This window comes from Ochotona princeps, chromosome 2, assembly GCF_030435755.1.
Source record: "Ochotona princeps isolate mOchPri1 chromosome 2, mOchPri1.hap1, whole genome shotgun sequence".
Taxonomy (NCBI): domain Eukaryota; kingdom Metazoa; phylum Chordata; class Mammalia; order Lagomorpha; family Ochotonidae; genus Ochotona; species Ochotona princeps.
Genome location: NC_080833.1, coordinates 26,845,847 through 26,865,828, shown reverse-complemented (window position 1 = coordinate 26,865,828; position 19,982 = coordinate 26,845,847). Strand labels below are relative to the sequence as shown.

The 19,982-nt window shown below is 39.8% G+C and overlaps 1 protein-coding gene across 3 annotated transcripts in view; it reads right to left on the bottom strand.

Annotated features, from left to right (window-relative positions):
• The window catches only part of AGO3 (argonaute RISC catalytic component 3), a 126,973-nt gene that overhangs the window by 62,182 nt on the left and 44,809 nt on the right, over nucleotides 1–19,982 (bottom strand). The window contains exons 4-5 of one of the 3 annotated variants that reach the window (XM_004591586.3): nucleotides 17,931–18,139; nucleotides 16,604–16,740 (exon numbers count right to left, since the gene is read on the bottom strand). In XM_004591586.3, the coding sequence (XP_004591643.1) occupies nucleotides 16,604–16,740; nucleotides 17,931–18,139 (346 nt within the window). Of the gene's footprint in view, nucleotides 1–1,125; nucleotides 1,155–16,603; nucleotides 16,741–17,930; nucleotides 18,140–19,982 lie in introns of those variants that run through there. The other 2 variants (XM_058678830.1, XM_058678838.1) reach the window with 2 other exon arrangements.

The window sequence follows — 19,982 nt, the reverse complement described above, 5'->3', positions numbered from 1 at the left end:
GAATTATTTACTGGGAGTCTGTTTTACTTACAAAGAAAGCAAATTAAGTGTGAACTTTTCACTCTGGAAGACCAGAGACCTGGAGGAAGCCCTATGGACTCCTGGCTTTTGCAGCCATTTTGGGATGACCCAGTGGACAGATGACCTCTTTCTCTGTGTCTGTGTGTGTATTTCTCAAATTCTGCTTTTCAAATAAATAAAATATGAATATTAAAAAAATCTATCAATTTATGAATTTTAAGGTATCTTTCCATTCAGGGCCCAGTACGATGGCGTAGTGGTTAAGGTCCTCACCTTGCACGCACTGGGATCCCATATGGGCGCCGGTTCTAATCTCGGCATCCCTGCTTCCCATCCAGCTTCCTGCCTGTGGCCTGGGAAAGTAGTGGAGGATGGCCCAAAGCCTTGGGACCCTGCACCCGCGTGGGAGACCTGGAAGAGTCTCCTGGCTTTGGATCAGCTCAGCTCCAGCCTTTGCGGTCACTTGGGGAGTGAATCATCGGACAGCAGATCTTCCTCTGTTTCTCCTCCTCTCCGTATATCTGCCTTTCCAATAAAAATAAAAATAATAAATCTTAAAAAAAAAGAGATATCTTTCCATTCAGAAATGTTGAAATGTTTTAAAAAAAAAGTCTTACATTGGCAAAATCCAGCAAGTTTAATTAGAAAGTTTCAAATGCATTAACTACCATTAACATTATTATCAAAACAAATCACAACTGGAGAAAATAAAATCACTCCCTTTCTTAACAGTTTCCATGCTTGTCTCTCCTGCCAATTTCACCCAACTCCCATCCGCCTCTTCCTTCAGGGAAACTGTCCTCAAACACGGAGATCCCTGTTACGTGTTTCTTCTGCATTTGATATGCTGCAGAAGAGAATATTGTTTTGTTTAGCTAAGTACACCAATTCAAAGGTTGCAAACTCAAAATTACAAAAATAATAAAAGAAATGTAAGTAAGGGCTCTGTAGAATATTTTTTTTCTTCTTATTTGTCAGAGCAGTACCACATTTTACTGGCAACAAGCAAATAAACCCTTAGTACAGTCGTAATGAAAACAGTGGTGGAGGTTTCTCAGAAAATTAAAAATAGCACTACCATATGATTCAGCAATCTGAGTTTACCTCCAAGGGAAATCTGAAACTGTCATCTTCAAGAGACATCTGCTCTTCCAAGTTCATGTAGCATTTTTCACAATGGCTGGGTATGGAAACAAGTGTCCATCAATAGGTAAGTGGACAAAAGCATATGCAGTATTATTATATGTAATGGAATACTATTCAGCCTTAAAAAATGGTCCTGTGCCAGCACCATCTGGTGGTCTGGAGAACCTGGGTAGATGTAGGACGGACTAGGCTATGTCTCTACCCCTACTGAGCCATGTGTGAGCAGTGTCTGGGTATGGATAAGCCTTGGCTGGGCTGAAACATCCAACAGTAAGAACCAGAATGGGTTGAAGGCCAGCAAGGAGGGCTGGCCCATGGAACCACCACTATGCACAAGATCTGGCATACGGAGAGGTTCTGATGGGGCAGCTTGAGAAACTCCTCTGTTGGGTCATGGTCCCTGCAGGTGAGCACAGGAACCATGACAGGGAGCAACCCAGACCAGGCCAGAGAAAGATACCCACCAGCATACATTTGGCATAGGTTGGAGGAAGAACAGGCTGAACCAGTTCACATCGCCTGCTGGCGAATCCGAGCACCAGAATAGAGTGTGGGTTGGACCAGGTTCATTCGCAACACAAACCAGTGTACATTACAGAATGCCGAGTTGAGCCGTATCAGATGTGGCTGCAGCTCCCAACCAGCACATGTGAGAACCAGGGAGGGAGGGGGCAAAGTTGGCAGGGGGAATGTGGGCTCCCTTGCTGGACAACCACTCCCACTGGAGAGTCTCCGTTGGGATGGGGGCAGAACAGACCAGGCACAGCTACAACACCTGTGGGCCTTACGTGAGTTAAATCAGGGAAAAGCCAGGTTGGGCTGACTGTTCCAACTGGTGCAAGCAAAAATTAGAGTGGGTGAGGATTGGTTGGGCTTTGCTGCAGCATCAGCTGGCAGAGCCTGGCACTGGGGGCTAAATCTGTCAAGTTAAACTCCAGAACCACCTGGAGAGTGTATAATCAGGGAGTGGGAGTGGCCCAGTAGGGAAAAACTGGGCTCCTCCCTCTTGGATTACCATGCCCACTGAAGAGCACAAAAACCAGAACAGGAGCAGGGGTGGCTAGACAGAACGGCACTCACCAGTATGTGTGTGGACTGGATAGTGGGGTTGGTTGGGTTGAACTAGGCTTCAATGCTCACTGACATGTATGAGAGCTAAATGGGATGTGGGACAGACTGAACAAGTCTGCGGTACATAGTGGTAAGCATGGGAACCAGGACAGGGGGCAGGCCTGGTGGGGGTTTTGGGGAGTGTCGCTCCGACTAGGCTGCAGCTCCTACTGGTTTGTGTAAGGGCCCAGTATGAAGTGGGCAGGATTGGTACCATTGGTACCAGTGGAAGACAGGGCTGGAAACAGAACTGACCCAGCAACTGCAATGACCAGCAAGTGTATAAGCTGACTGGGGCGACAGGCTGTGCTGGACCATGTACTGGCAAGCACATACAAGAATCAGGTCTGGGATCACCTCAGATGAAGTTTCTTTGGAGATCCCTCCAACTGAACTGCTGATCTCAGAAACCTAACCATGAAGAGACTATGTCAGCCAATGGATTCTGAAGAGATTTTTATCGTGCTTGGAATGGCGAGACTGGCAGCAATTCAGAAGTGTTGAACTATCAAAACTGATTGAGAAGGATCCTTGGAGCATGGCCCACACAGGGGACTGGGGGACCAGGGATGGGTAGGAGACTGGGTGGGGCTTTTTCCTTTGTTTCTTCCCTTATCCCAGATACAGGGGAAAAAATGATATTAGCATGGAAAAAAAATGGTCCTGCTATTTGTGACAGCATAAATGAATTTGCATTGTGTTAGGTGAACTAAGCACATGAAGAAAAATAAATGCTTCATAATGTCACTTTTAAGATATCTACAAAAGCTGAGCTTGTAGAAACAGAGAGAAGAGTAGTAGTCACAAGGCATTGAAAGGTACAAAATGGGGAGATGCTGGGGAAAGGCAACACATTTTTCATTCTAAATTCTGGAGACGTAGTGCACAACAAGATGAATAAAATGAATAACTGATGTTCTGAATACTAGCTACTTGCTGAGAGCACACGTCAAGCATTCCTATCTCATATGCATACCAAAAGAAACTCAGAGGTAACTATGTGAAGTGATACATTTGACTAGCATGATGGGAGTATTTTTTTTTTACAATGCATACATATTATTAAATGTCATGCTGTATACCTTAAATATACACAGTTTTAAGTGTCAATGATACCTAACAAAGCTGGGAAAAATATACCCATCTAAACATTTCAGACTATAATTTCATTTCATTATCTCATCTTTTGAATAGAAGATCTTATTTGTTTGCTTCAAAATAGCACAAATAACTGTGCATACAAATACTTTGATAGTTTTCTTCAGCACCCACCCTTTTTGTTCATCTCTGCTTCTTGTGTCAGTCAACTCCCTCCATTTTCACAAAGGGAAATAATGAAATTTTTCAGTATTACCTCCTCTATGCTTTTATTACTTTACTGATTTTATAATAAGTATATAATTTTGTTGTTTTAAATTTATGTGAACAATAACATATCCTTTTGTTCTTTACTCTCTCCCCTAATACTATTTTAATAAGCCATACTGATACAGAGATCTGGTTCATCCATTTAAAGTACACTACACAGTGCTATTTAGCAATTTATGTACTATTTATTCATTCTATTATTCTATGAAGTGAGGTTATTTCTAAATTTCTGCTACACATGAAATGCCTCAGGCACCTACTAAAGTATGTCTAGAATATGAGTTATAAATTATGTGAAGTTTTAGGCCCGGTGCAATAGCCTCATGGCTAAATCCTTGCTTTGCCTCTTTTGGGATCCCATATGGGCGCAGGTTCGTGTCCTGGCTACTCCACTTCCCATCCAGCTCCCAGCTTGGGGCCTGGGAAAGCAGTAGAGGATGGCCTGAAGTGTTGGGACTCTGCACCGGTATGGGAGACCCAGAAGAAGCTCCAGGCTCCTGGCTTTGGTTTGGCTCAGTTCTGGCTGTTGTGGCCACTTGGGGAATGAACAAGTGGACGGAAGATCTTTTTGTATCGCCTTTTCTCTGTATGTCTGCCTTTCCAATAAGAAAAAAAGTTATGTCACCTTTTCAATATAATGGAAACTGTTCTCTAAAACATTTGTGCCAAATTACATTTCTTCCAATAGTGATTTGTGAGTCTCTTTTGTTTCATCCTCACCAGCATTTGGTACTTTATAAGACTTTCATTTTTACAAATGCTATATACATAAAGTGGTTTCTTGCTGATTTCATTACTTATTGACTACTGAGTCTGTGAAATCTTATCATGTTTTTTAGTCATTTAAATTCCCTCTTCTAAGAACCACCTATTTTTCTATTAATTTTGCAAAGCCCTCAATTTTGTCAATGTAAAATATTCTTTCTTCCAGTATTTCAACTTTATGGCATCTTGTACCAAACAAATTTATGTAGTAAGCTGACTGATACTTTACATTCAGGTTTTGTATTTTGTTAAGTGTTAGATATTCTTTCATTTATTATTATTATTTTTAAAGATTTATTTATTTTTATTGGAAAGGCAGATACACAGAGAAGAGGAGAAAGAGAGAGGAAGATCTTCCATCCGATGGTTCACTCCCCAAGTGAGTGCAACGGCTGGTACTGCGCCCATGCGAAGCCAGGAACCAGGAGCTCTTCCGGGTCTCCCACACGGGTGCAGGGTCCCAAGGCTTTGGGCCATCCTCTACTGTTTTCCCAGGCTACAAGCAGGGAGCTGATGGGAAGCAGGGCTGCCAGGATATGAACCGGCGACCATATGGGATCCCAGCATGTGCAAGGCAAGGACCTTAACCACTATGCTATCATATCGGGCCCATATTCTCATATTTTTTCCAAAAGAATATCAGTTTCGCTTTTTTACATTTACATTACAATCCACCTATAAAATGTGTACTATATAAGATGGATCTAATTAGTTTTTCAAGCGGGTAATAACTACATAAACACATTTTATTTAATATTCGACTCTTTGCCTGTTGTGAAATGATACCTCAGGCATTTACAGTTTCCATAATCACATACTATGTCTTATTTCTAAGCTCCCTTCCTGTTTCATTCATCTGTTTGGGCCTACACTCAAAGATATGCATTAAAATTACGGTTTTAATAAGTAGAACAGCTACTGCTTTTCTGCTTTTCTTTAAAAATTATATTGACTTGGAGCTGGCACTGTGGCTTTGTGGGTTAAATCACCATTGCCTGGAGTGCCAGCATCCTATGTTGGTGCAACAGTTCAATTCCTCACTACTCCATTTCTGATACCCTTGCTAATGGCCTGGGAAACCAGCGGAAGCTGGCCCAAGTGCTCAGCGCCTGCTACTGGCTTTGGCTTGGCGGTTGTGGCCATTTGGGGAGTAAACCAGTGCATGGAAAGACTTTTTCTTCTCTGCCTGTTCTAACACCACCTTTCAAAAAAATAAATAAATCTTAAAAAAATTATATTGGATTTTGTCATTTGTCTTTCTAGATAAATGCTACTAGTAAGTTCCCAAGTTTTCCGACATGCTTATTGAGATTTTATTTAGAATTCATTAGTTTTGGAAGAACTGTACTCTTACAAAATTGAGTTTTCTGAGTTTGTTTCATTTACTTAGATTTGCTTGTACCTTTCAAATAAAGTTTTATAATATTTTATATACTGCTTTCATTCCTTTTCACTCCAAGCTCTTTATCTCATGATATTTCTTACAGCTCAGCTAAAATGTCACTCGTGCAGGTATTTCAAACTCCTCTTCTATGGTTTATTTCTTCCTTCTTTGCCTACTAAGACCAAGAGTTCTTAGCTTCATGGAACTTTCATTCTAACAGGAGATATGGAACCATAAACACTTATAATTCAGATTCTTACAGAGGGAAGTACGCTGTGCTATGGGAATACATAAGAGAAATACCTAACTCAGACTTGGGGGAGGGCTGGATGGGGAGAAAAGGGGCTCAAGCACTGCTTCTCAAGGAAGCAACACGTAGACTGAAACCTTAAGAACAGAAGGTAGCAAACACAATAGAGACTACCAGTCATAGCAATGCAATCTTACCTTACTGAGAAAGCTCTCATGAGTTTAACTGTGAGATTCTGTATGTTTCTTCTTTTGGCTTCCTCAAAGCTGTTTTTTTTTTTTTCTTTTACTTTCACATTGCATGCATTAGTCATTACTTGCTATTGATTCTTCCTTAAATGCTGGTATTCCCCCATTTTTTTTTTTATTTCTCTTGCCTGTTTTAATCTAACTACTATTTCTGAAGATTTTTTTCCCACTTCTGTAATTCCAAATGTGGGATTTATATTATGAGGAGTCCCAACATTCTTTTTTAGTTCCTATCACTAAAATTTTCCAGAAGTTAAATTTCTAACTACATATGAGATATCTCTATGAACACGTTCCATGGAACTCTCAAGTTTTGGACATGTTAACATTTGGTTTATTTATTTAAGATAAACATCAGATTTACCTCTTACCATCAGTTGACAACATTAGTATTCTTATCTGTTAAAAATCTCAAAATCACTACTGTAAATATATGGCTTTCATGTAAGCCATTTTATAATACAGCAAAGTCAGTGTATCCAAAGATTTTTCAAAGGATTGAAGTAACCACAAAAAAATTTCGGAAAGGCAGTCTCTTGTTTTTTAATGTGTCAACTTGGTTCAGCTCTTAGTTGACATTAATTTAATAAAATGCTAGAGAAGGTGTTGCGCTACGTTTTGTGGATGTAACTCAAGACCATAACCAGTCAACTTTAGGAGAATCAAGATGGCGGAATAGGGTAAGGACACATTTAAACGGACAGAAAAGCATTTAATCAGGATGAAGCAGAGAGGACATATTCCAGGAAATAGGAAAGGACAGAACAACAGCAGAGGGGTACCTGGAGTCTGAAGACGCAAGAAAGCAGCGGACACAGCAATGTGGTGCTACAGTGACTGATACTTCAGCATGGCGATCTGAACTCCACCAGCAACCAGGTGGGAAGGGACTTTCACTGGGAGCTTGGGAGGTGAACCCAGACAAAGAACCATCCATCCTGCTGGTCCGTTTGATTTGACCAGGATCAGAGACACAGCAGCAGATCTCAGACGGGCAGTGCGAGAACAGAGTGGATTTCACAGCCCAGTCAGCCCCTAGAGCTGAATTGGGCGCCATTTTGTGTAAGGAGGAAAGGCAAGGGAAAGGACTGAGCATGCACTGAGCTGGGAGTGAACTCATTTCTGACTCAGTGAACTGCATCAACGTGGCATTCTACAGGTTCCACCTGGGGCAAGTCTGGATAGCCCTCGGATCTGATGGCCAGCAAATCAAGAACTGTAGTGGTGGTATGTCAGGTGCCATTTTGCACACTGTGGCAAATGCTTTAGGACTGCAGGGGACAACAGTGACCTGCGCATGTGCTGGGCTCACGAGAACTCACTGAGTTCCATGGATTGCACTGGTCCTGCAGGAAAATAATGCCGACTGTGGCAACATATGGGTCAAAATAGGTCCACGTTGCACCCAGACCTAACGTCCAGCAAGTTCCGGCAAGATCAGCACCACCAACAACCTAATTATATAGGACACCTGGTGTCTCTCTACTCCTGGGACCTGCTCCAACCAGAAGTGGGAGAAAGGTTGCAGAGACAACGGTGAAGCCTCAGCACAGTATCATAGGAGGTGGAGAGTGGTGAGCCAGGAGTTGGGGCTGTGTAGACCACGGTGGAAATCTGACATAAGAACCCAGACCTGGAACTCACTGGAGGTTGTGGCACAATGGCTGCAAGCAAAAAGTTGTGTACCAACTGCAATAAGTAAAATCGCATTGTAGACTTGTGGGTGACAAAGCTTTGAAACCTGCCCCAAGGAGAAGACTCTGCTAACCAGAAGTACAATGATCAAGAGCAAAAGAAGAGACAAAGGCACAATGAATAATACTGAAAACTCCCCTGCAAAGGAGCAAAACCCTATGCCAAACCTCAAAGTTAACTGAGGAAGACATCGAAAATGGGGGCACACAGAATCCATAAGATTCATTTTAAAGCTTCTGATAAAAAATGAGAAGCACATGCAAGAGTTCAAAGAATTTAAGGAAGCAATAAAGCAAATCAAGGCTGGTGTATGAGAAATTAAGAACACAGTAGAGCAAATTAAAAGTACAGTGGAGAGTCTCCAAAATACAATGAAGGAAGCAGAAGAAAGAATCTCAGAATTGGCAGATATTTCCTGTCATCAGGGGGAAGCAAACAAAAAGCTGGAAGCAGAGGTGGATCAGGCCAAAAAAAGGATTCAACAATTGAAAGACACTATTAAGAGTTATGGGAGTCCCAGAAGGTGCAGAAAGAGAAGCTGAGTTTGCAAATGTATTTAATGAAATAATAAAGGAAAATTTCCCTAATCTAGAGAAAGAATTGGGAAACAAGATCCAGGAGGGGCACAGAACTCCCAACAGGCTTGATCAAAAGAGATCTTCACCACGACATATGATCATCAAGCTCTCTTCAATTGAACATAAGGAAAAGATCCTTAAATGTGCATGTGAAAAAAATCAGTTGACATACAAAGGAATGCCAATTAAGCACACAGGAGATCTCTCACAGGAAACTCTACAGGCAAGAAGAGAACGGAGTGACATATTCCAGAGTTTAAAGGAAAAAAATTGTCGGCCTAGGATAACATATCCAGCAAAGGTTTTTTTTGTCTTTGAAAATGAAATAAAATTCTTCCACAGTAAAGAAAAGTTAAAAGAATTTGCCTCTTTCAAACCTGCCCTACAAATGACACTTCAAGATGTTCTCTTGACAGAGAAGTTGAATAGCACCTACCAAAACCAAAGGCAAACAGGAAGAACATCCCAGTAAAATGACAACAGAAGACTAAACCAATGAACAACCCATTCCTAAAATGACAGGACCAAAGTACCACCCATGTATATTAAACTCTGAATGGAAATGCTTAAGCTCAATCAAACGTCATAGATTAGTAGACTGGATTGAATAACAAAACCCATCTGTTTATTATCTGGAGGAGACATTTCAACAAAGATCAGTGGAAAATATATCTCATGGCATTTGATGTTTTCTGTTGGTTTCATCTCTTCAAAACACTTTCTTCTGATTAAATCATTCAATGACTCGTAGATCATGCAGTGAGTGGCATTATTTTCTTCAAGAATGTTCTTGATTTTCATTTCTTCAGCTACACATTAGTCATTTAAGAGCATGTTATTTAACTTCTTGGTGTTGTTAATTTCTTTTTTCTCCCTGATGTTGATTTTGTTTTGTGGCTTTTCATTTAAGGGGATGTATAGCAGCTGTGTAATGGAGACTGTCATATCTAGTAACATGTCATTTAACTTGATGGCATTGTAAATTTCTATTTTTCTTTCTATTGTTGATTTTGTATCATGACTTTTCATTTAAGGGGATGTACAGTAGCTGTCAAATTGAGACTAACATCCAGATGTGAGGATGAGTGTGGTATGCATTTCTACTTCCAGACAAAGATGGACTTACAATGAAACTGTTTACTATATGTTGACAATAGGATGCTGGATTCTCTGCCATTGTCCATGCCCGCAATGATGGACATATGACTGAGTATGAAAAACTATATTTTAGTAATGATATAGGGGAACTAGGTGGGGGTGGAGGGAATTGGGAAGGGGATAAGGGAATATGGAACTGTATCATAAAATGATAGCAATAATAATAAAATGTAACAAAAACAAAAACAACAAACAAACAAACAAAAAAAAACCCAGTCAATTTTAAATCAGAGACACTTTCCTGGATGCTTGATTTTGAATTAGACAAGTCTAATTCAATTACCTGGAAGGTGTGATAAGCAGTGCTGAAGCTCTCCCAGGAGGGGGGAAAAAAACAAATTCTATGTATAGACAACCTATCCAGCCTGGGCCTGAGATTTCCAGATTGTCCTTCCCAATAGCCTACCCTAAAGATATCAGAGTTGCCTAGCCATTCCCAGCAACTGCTCTCAGTGTTCTCATATAGCTCCTACTGGTTCTGCTTCTCTTGTTCAAATTTACTGATACATCAGACGTGTAGTTTCTTTACAAAACAATTTCTTCAAAAACCTGATAGAGCTTCTGGTCAATGTGTTTTCAAACAGTTCCAAATAACAATACCTATACACAAAGTTTTTCCCCCATGTCTAGACATGGCTCTCATACCTATTTTTTCCCCAACTTAATCCTTTTAATACGTTCCTACCTCATCATCCCACAACAGACAATCACCATCTCTTACCTGAACTAGAGATTGAAAAGCCTTCTAACTGGCTTCTCAGATTAGTTTTTTCTCCTCTATCTATTCTCCACACTGCTTTCAGAGGTCTCTTTCTGGAAAATAAATATGATCATGTCACTATTCTTAAAACTGCTGAAGTCTCCCTACCTACAGGGTAGGAATAATTTTGCTTTTATTTCATTAATTTCTGGTTCTCTATTCTCTTTGCAGTTAATTTTCTGTAATTTTTTTTTTTAATCTGCTGAAATGAATGACCAGGTCACTGATGGATTTAAAGTTTCAAATTCTAAGCCTTCCTTAGCTGACTGTATCACTTCTGAATGTACTATGGCTGTTATCCTTCAATTTAACATACTTTAAATTTCTTTTGTGATTTTTTTGGTCAATCAACAGGCTGTTTATTTACTTTGTAATAATTTCCAAAAAAGACTTCATGCAATTTTGTTCTAAAATTTCCCATCTTTCTCCCAGAACCTGTATAGAACAATAAAGACAATGCTAAAAAGAAAAAAGAAAACCCATACATCTTCAGTGAAGCTGGGAGATAGTACAAACTAGAAAAATGCCAAACTGTAAGTAAGTAAGGCCCCAAGTACTTGAGGCTAGTAGAATCTATGTAAGAAGTCACATCTGAAAATGTAGGAGGATGACAAAAAGTGTAAAGGACCCTAGTGGAGGAACTGCCAATTTTTACTCTCAGAAGGGATCCTATCCCAGGTGTGAACTGCAGTTTTTAGAGCTGAGACTGAAGGGAACAGTCTCAGAGAGCAGAGAAAGGGAGCACAGAGAGACCACAAGAGTAAGGAGAGGATGGCTTGGCAGTGACACTCCCAGAAACAACCACCTTTCAAAGTGATACACGCACTTTTCTTCGGCAACTTATTTTTGAAATAGTTTCAAACTTAGAGAAATATTATAAAAAGAATACACGAAACACGTGTATGCTTTTTAAAAACTCCCTGTCAACATCTAAAGCAGGCAATTTGAACTATATATATATATTTTTTAAGATTTATTTTATTTTTATTACAAAGTCAGATATACTGAGAGGAGGAGAGACAGAGAGGAAGTGGAGCTGCTGGGATTAGAACCAGCAGCCATATGGGATCAAGGCTAGGACCTTAGCCACTAGGCCACACTGCCGAGCCCTAAAGCAGGCAATTTGAAAGGCAGAAGCTTTATCCCTTGGTAATAGAAATGAGTAAAGACTTGGGGAGGCTCATGGTTGGTAATGTGATTTAAACCACTTCAGTTACTGAGGGTCAAAAAAGATATGACTATATTTTGAAGAAACAATTCATCAGAACCAAGGATAGAGGCCTTGAGCAGAGAAATCTAGAAAATTATCTTGTTACTAAAGACCTCCTATTATTCCTGCCACAGCCTTAAAGTCCCTTCTAATAGGTTTGGTAAAACACATCTCATTCAAACTGGAGCACAAAAAAGTGGTTAAGTATCCACAGAAAGATACCACAACAAAATGTAGAAAAGCAGGGCAAGATCTCTGACAAAGAGAACTCAACAGACAATAGCACCACAAAACAAGAAAATCTCAGAGCAGAAATTTAATAACTCACGGAAGAAATACAGTAAACAGGAGGAAGTGAAACATCTTTGCAGGAAAAAGATGAATGAAAAGGACTTTTTAAAATCCCAAAATAAAGACTATGAGGCTAGTGGTGTAGTGGGCTACGGCATTGCTTGCAAAGCCAGCATTTCACATTAGCATGGCACATCTGAGTACTAGGCGCTCTGCTTCAATGTAGCTTTCTGCTAATAAACCAGATGATGTCTCAAGAAGTTGGCCCCTGACACCCATGTGAGAGATCAGGTTGGAGTTCCTGGCCCCTGGCTTTGGTCTGGCCCAACATTGGCTGCTATGGTCATTTGTGGAAGTGACCTAGTAGATGGAAGAACTCTCTCTGCCTTTGAAATAAAACACAATCTTTTTAAAAAAGAACTGTAGTGAGCAGCATAAAATAAAGTCACAAAGGATACATTGAAGGGTACAGAGGACAGCAAAATTTTAAAATACAAAAGTACAATTTTTAAAAAGATTTATTTATTCTTATTGGAAAGATTGATTTACAAAGAGGAGAGACTTGTCATTCATCACTCTGTTAACATGCTTAGGAAAGCAGCTGAGGATGGCCCAAGTGCTTGCGCCCTTGCATTCAAGTGGGAGACTTGGAAGAAGCTCCACTGGGCCATTTAAGAAGTGAACCAATGGATGATAGTACACTCTCTCTGTTTCTCCTCCTCTATTTGTAACTCTGCTTTTCTTTTTTCTTTTTTTTAATTTTTTTTTTTTATTATTATTGGAGAGCTGGATATACAGAGAGGAGCAGAGACAGAGAGGAAAATCTTCCGTCCAATGTTTCATTCCCCAAGTGAGCCGCAACGGGCCGGTGCACACTGATCTGAAGCCGGGAACCAGGAACCTCTTCCGGGTCTCCCACGCGGGTGCAATGTCCCAAAGCATTGGGCCGTCCTCGACTGCTTTCCCAGGCCACAAGCAGGGAGCTGGATGGGAAGTGGAGCTGCCGGCATTAGAACCGGCGCCCATATGGGATCCCGGGGCTTTCAAGGCGAGGACTTTAGCCGCTAGGCCACAAGCAGGGCCCCTGTAACTCTGCTTTTCAAATAAATACGTGTATATATCTAAAAAAAATTCCTTAGGGCCCAGTGCAAGGCGGCTCAATTGGCTAATCCTTCCTATGCAAGCAATGGGATTCCATAGCGGTTCCAGTTCAAGTCCTGGCTGCTCCACTTTCCATTCAGCTCCTTGCTTTTGGCTTGGGAAAGCAGCAGAGGATGGTCCAAAGCCTTGGAACCCTACCTTCAGGTGGGAGATCCAAAGGAAGCTCCTGGCTTTGGATCGGCTCAGCTCTAGCCACTGTAGCTATCTGGGGAGTGAACCAGTGGATGGAAGTTCCTTCTGTCTCTGCTATTCTCTGTAAATCTAGTTTTATAAATAAATAAATAAATAAATAAATAAAATGCCTTAAGGAAATAAAAATAATCTTGAACAAACAGCATATGTTCCTGGATAGAAAGACTCAATACCTTAACAATGTCTCTTATTTCTAAGGTGATTTATAAATTTAATGACTTTTAAATAAAAATAACAACCTGTTCTCTTTAGGGGTTTCTAACATACATAAGCTATAGTATGAGAGGCCTTGAAAATTCCGGAAAAAGAAAATGAGATTAGCCCTACCAAATCTTAAAAAGTCACAACAAAAGTCAGCAACTAACACATACGTGTATATGTGTGTGACAACAGATAAACTTCTGCATGGTAAAATAAACCAAACTCTACAGAGCTAAAGGTCAAAAGACAAACAACAACTTAAGTGTTATATCTGTAATTCATGTAATCGCCCAATTCAGACTGTACTCTAAGGGACCTGTGAAAGTCCTTGCCAATGATACCTGTACCCAATACTGGAGTGCTGCTTGCATTATCATGTGCTCTGCTCCCTATTAATGCACTAGGGAGGTAGTAGAAGACGGATTCTGCCACCCCCAAGGGAGACCTGGATGGAGTTCTGACGGCTAGGCTAGCTCTGGCTGCTGTGGTCATTTGAGCGGTGAATCAGCAGATGAAAGCTAGTTCATGCCTGCACACACACTCTCTCTCTCCTCCGTCACTCTGCCATTCAAATAAATAAAATAAATCTTGGGAGCTGTTGTGGTGGTGTAGCACTTAGGATATCTGCATCCCACTGCAGGAGTGCCTGGGTTCAGGTCCTGCTCTTTTATTGCCTCCAGCTTCCTGCAAATGTATTCCCTGGGAGCAGGTAATGGTTCAAGCACTTTGATCTTTGCTGTCCACATGGGAGACCTGGAATAAATTCCTTGTTCCAAGATGTGGCTTGGCCCTGCACTGGGTGTTGGTGGCATTTGAGAGTAAATGAGCAGACAGAAGATTTCTCTTTGTGTCTTTTCTCTGTCTCTCAAAACAACAACATCAATAACAAAGTTACATTTATCCTTAACCCATCAATCTCATTTCTAAGAAATTATCTTAGATATATCTAAATATACATATTTAGATATATCTAAATCAATCAATCTATCTATCCATCTATATATGTTCTGATGTGAGAAAATGATTAAACAGTCCTAGTATTTGTATCTAGGGACTGGTAAATACTCCCTCCTTGTGTGAGCATTTGGTTAAATTGTTAAGACATCCACTTCCCATAGAGTGCCTGAGTCTGATACTTAGCTCCAGCTTTAGCTCCTGAAACCAGCTTCCCACTGACACAGACCCTGGGAAGCAGTTGTGATAACTCAAGTGCCTGGGTTCTTCCTACCCATGTGGGAGATATGTATTAGTTCCTGGCTCTAGGATTCAGCCAGCCATTTGGGAAAATGAACTGTGTATAGGTTCTCTGAAATTAAAAGAGAAAAGTTGAAAACAAATTTTTAAAGTGCATATCCCTCCACCTTGAAAATATTTCCACAATGGCAGATACAGCTGAATACAATGAGCATATTGTGTAGTGATGTGGAAAGATTCAAGGATCCGCAAAGGAACGGCTTGTTCAGAGTGTCTGTCAGGCAGGAAACGTGAGTCTGGAATATCCTCTTGTGCCAGAAACCAACTATCAAACATTAACGAACTGAAAAATTATCCTTTGATAATCCATATTTAAATCAATTATTTGAGGGCTGGCTGCCTGCAGTGTCAGCATCCCTGTGGATGCCGTTTTAAGTCCTGGCTGCTCTATTTTGATCTAAGTTCCTGCTTGTGACCTGGGAAAGCAGTAGAGACTGGTCAAAGTACTTGGACCCCATTATCCACATGGGAGACCGGAAAGACGCTCCTAGTTTCAGCCTGACATAATCTTGGTCACTGTGGTCATCTGGGGAGTGAATCAGCAGATGGAAGGTCTCTCTCTTTCTGTCTGCCTAGCTCCCATACCTGCCCTATAACTCTACCTTTCAAAATAATAAAAATAAATCTTTAAAAAAGAAAGTTTATTTGGAATACAATGATTGTTAAATAGAACATCAATAAATAAAAGATTGGGAAATTTGCAGGAGAGATCCCTATATTTATTGATTGTCTGAACCTATGCATTCCTTTTCAATTTAGGACCACTAGATACTGCATGCTATACTTCCTAATATGAAATAATACAAAACATTTTAGAATTATTTTAAAACAGATGTCAATCAAGCTTCTAAACCCCAACTTCTATTTTCTAAGGAAATACAGCGGATAGAGGTACACAATAATAACACACACACACAAGAAAAATTCAGATTTGAGTATATTCTTTATGTGGAGTTACCATAAGTTTCTGCAATAAGCCAATGGCATACCAAAGGAAAAGAGAGCAACAAACAGTAGAGAAGAAAATGGAATGACTAGATTTTTAAATGCAATAATAACTGAAGATGAGACTTGTTTTAAGATGTGAAGCTTGTTTTAGAGTCTAGTTAGACCCAAACAGCTAAGAAAAAAAGAAATATTTGACACAAACAGGGAACTTCAATTATAAAGAGAATGTCAGAGGGTCCAAATATTTTTAACTTTCTGATATGAAAATGACATTGTTGTGTAAGAAAACATCTACATTAAAAGAAGTGCATAGAGGAGTAAAAGAGAAAAATAGCATGCTGTCTGGGACTCAAGTCCAGCCATTTGGGGAAGAAATGTCGCAATTTAGCCACATAAATGAAGGTGGAAAAATTCTGGCAATCTGGATAATGGCTACACATGCAGCAATATGTCATATTGTTCTCTCTACTTTTATAAATATTGGTTAAAAAAAAAAGCACGTTAAAAACAATTGCAGCTGGTACCTCATCACACACTAGCAGCAGACACAATACCTGTTGTCAGGTTACTGTGACCAAAAGACTGTTCTTTCTTTAAATTTCAAATGAAATGATGACTTGTAGAGTTAAAGTACAAGAATGAGTTAAAACAGAAAACTGCATAAAGACTATGTCAGGTCTTTTAAATTTGTTTTCAGGTACTTTCTTCAGGTTCAGTAGCATTCCAGAGCAAGTTCTATATAGAGGCTTTTTAAAGTGAAAAGTATTATGACAGGACACCAGTACATGCAATTATGTATAACATTTTCACAGGCCATAGAGGAATCAGCTGACCAATTCGGAATATGGCTTTAGTTTTCTTACCATCAATATTAAGCATCATTTTCCACATGGCGGGCCGAACAGATTGATGGAATCCAAACCATACCTCCCTGCCCCCTCCTAGAGGGTGGTCATATCCTTCTGGAGCTGAGAAAAAGGAGCGCCCCACAGGTGTGTACCTACAAAAATTAAAACAGCATGTTTAATTCTTTCTGTCTCATACAAGTATTTAAATCTGAAGAACAGGGAGGACTAAATCACAGACAGTTTACCATTATGACTCCAGAAACTCAAATAGTTCCCAAACCTGTGAGGGCATGAAGTAGCCTTCATAAATGAAACATCCCTCAGTATCTTTCACGGAAAGTCTCGGTTCACAAAACTAATGTTAGTTTGCATAAGAGTAATTTAAAATACTTCCCTACAAATAGGTTGAAAAAAGTCAACAGCACCAGTTTAAGAACATGTAATTATCAATCAAAACACTACTTCTGGGACTAGCATGATGGCATAGCAGGTAAAGCTGTCACCTGTAATGCTGGTACCCCATATGGGTGCTGATTTGATTCCTGGCTGTTCTACTTCCAATCCAGCTCCCTGCTAATGCATTTGGGAAAGCAGTGGAAGAGGCCTAAGTATTTAGTCCACTGCATCCATGTGGAAGACCTGGAAGAATTTCCTTGTTCCTGGCTTTGGATCAGTCCAATTCTGGCCTCTGCAGTCATGTGGGAAGAGAACAAGCTGATGAAAGATCTCTCTCTTTCTCTCTCTCTCTCTCTCTGTAATTGTTTCAAATAAAGAAGTAAACATTAAAAAAACCTATTTCTGTAAGTATGTCTGTAAGACACAGTATTTTTCTTTAAAAAGATACACTGGCTCTGTATAAATACGTGTATACATACACATGTAAACATATACACATGTGAGCTAATAGTGTGATTAAGAGTAGTGACTTCAAAATAATTTGAGATTGCTATACAAATAGTAAAATTACTTTTAAAAAGCAAGCTGATTGTGCTTGCTTCCGCTGCACATTTACTAAAAAGCATGGTGATTCATCTAGAGGAAAATATGTGAAAACATACCAGTCAACCAAGTTTTATAACTACTAAGAGAAAGGGTCAGACATTTTTCTTTGAATGTGCTAATTAGAATAAATACGCTAATAATGTGTATCTATTCGCAAATGTTAGAGAACTATTCTGTAACGTCTCTCAATGAATTTATAGATGTATGCTATTCCGGTTCAACTGATATAATCAAAATATCCAAAAAAAAATTTATCCAAGGGAGGTCTGTACAACTCATTCTTAAAAGGAAAATCTTCATATTTAAAATCTAAAGAGGAATAAAAGCCAAAAGAACCCACTTCATGGAGGGCAGATGTCGTAGCACCACATCAACGGCATGGACAGGGTTAGTGCTGATTGGCTTGTCTAACTCCAGTGGCTCAGGCAAGGTCCGTCCTGTCAGTACTTCATGCAGTAGGTGCCAACTCACCCGAGAGACAAATTTGATTGACACTTTGAAAGGTCGATCTTTTCCACCTTCCCCAGGTAATGTAACATCTAAATCTACCTGTTGGTGGGAGAACAGTCAATTGGTAAATGTTGAAAAAGACAAACACAATAACTTCAAGTTTAACTTATAAAGAGATCTAAGATTTAAGCAAAAAGTTTGAAGAAAAATAAGGCAAGGGCTGGTGCTGGGTTATAGCACGGTAAACCTCTGCCTGCAGCCCTGCCATCCCTTATGGCGCAGGAGTAAGTCCTGGCTAACCAACTTTTTTTTTTAAAGATTTATTTTTTTTATTAGAAAGCAATGTGCAAAGAAAAAGAGAGACAGAAAGAGCCTCCATCCACTGATTCACTCCCCAAGCACCCTCAATGGCCAGAGCTGGGCTGATACAAAGCCAGGAGCAAGGAGCTTCTTCTAAGTTTCTCATGTGGATGCAGACTTCCAAGGCTTTGGGCCGTCCTCTACTGCTTTCCAGGCCACAAGCAGGGAGTTGAATGGGGCGTGGAGCAGCAGTGACACTAACTGGTGCCCATTTGGGATCCCAGTATATACAAGGTGAGGATTTTAGCCATTGAACCATCTTGTGCTAGGCCCAGTTTATAAAAATTTAAAAAGGAATGAGAAAGATCTCTTGGAGAGTCTATGAAATAATTTCTAAGCCATATTTTTAAATATACAAAGTATCAGCATAAAAGATTACCAACACTATGACATCTTCTGTTTGGGAAAGAAGAGGGTAATAAGAAAATATACACTTATCTATTTTCACAAACAGCAAGTATGGAGTGGAAACAAAGAAAGTGGGTTACTTTCAAAAAATGGGAAGAAATGGATTAGAAGAAATAAGGGAGAACAATATGAGTGTATTTTTGGTACAGTTTTAATGTTAGGAAGCATAGTAACGTAACTTCATATTAACATCTCTAAATAATCACAAGAATGGAAGGAAAATTTGTAACTGAATATAGACAGAATCAAATGAACCAAAAACGTATTTCAAATGAAGAAAACACCAATAATGCAAGAAATTCTTGAATTCTCTACCCTCAATTTATAGGATGTAGATGAAGAAAAAGCGTGTCTTGAAGAACTCCATTAAAAACAAAACCTTAAACTCTTAATAGTAGGTCTGTCTTATGCAGTTGTATAAAGTAATTCAGAAAGTATTTATGCTAGCATATCCCTAAAAGTTTATGAAAACTGAATTAAAAGGTATGGTTTATTTGGGTTGAAAATTCTTGAAATTCATGCAGTTTTTTCACAACACACACTTTCCATGAACTTTTAAAGACCCCCTCATATGCACTGTATGAATGAGCAAATGAGAAAAAAAAAAGAATGTTCTTGAGGTACCAGGAAACTGGGTAAAGAATAAGGAAGACACAATAAGGAATGGGTTGAGGAAAGGAAGAATTCTGGGGATATAAATCAAAATTAGAAGAAAAAATATAAATTCAGGTTTCCAAGACATGTAAGTAATTCTCAATATACAAAGTGTTGCTTCTGGCCCTGTGTGGTAGCCTGGCAGCTAAATCCTTGCCTTGCATGCACCAAGATCCCATTTAGGTGCCGGTTCTTATCCCAGTGACCCTGCTTCCCATCGAGCTCTTTGCTTGTGGCTTTGGGAAAGCACTTGAGGATGGCTCAAAGCCTTAGGAACCTGCACCAGCATGGGAGACCCAGAAGCAGCTCCTGGCTCCTGGCTTCAGATTGGCTCAGCTCTGGTTGTTGTGGGCACTTGGAGAGTGAATCAGCGATCGGAAAATTTTTCTGTCTCTCCTTCTCTCTGTAGATATGCCTTTTTAATAAAAATAAATCTTTTTTAAAAGTATTATTTCTATTATGTTTACTTATTTATCTATCTTTTTGGCTTCAGACCTTTGAGATGGCTTACATATGCACA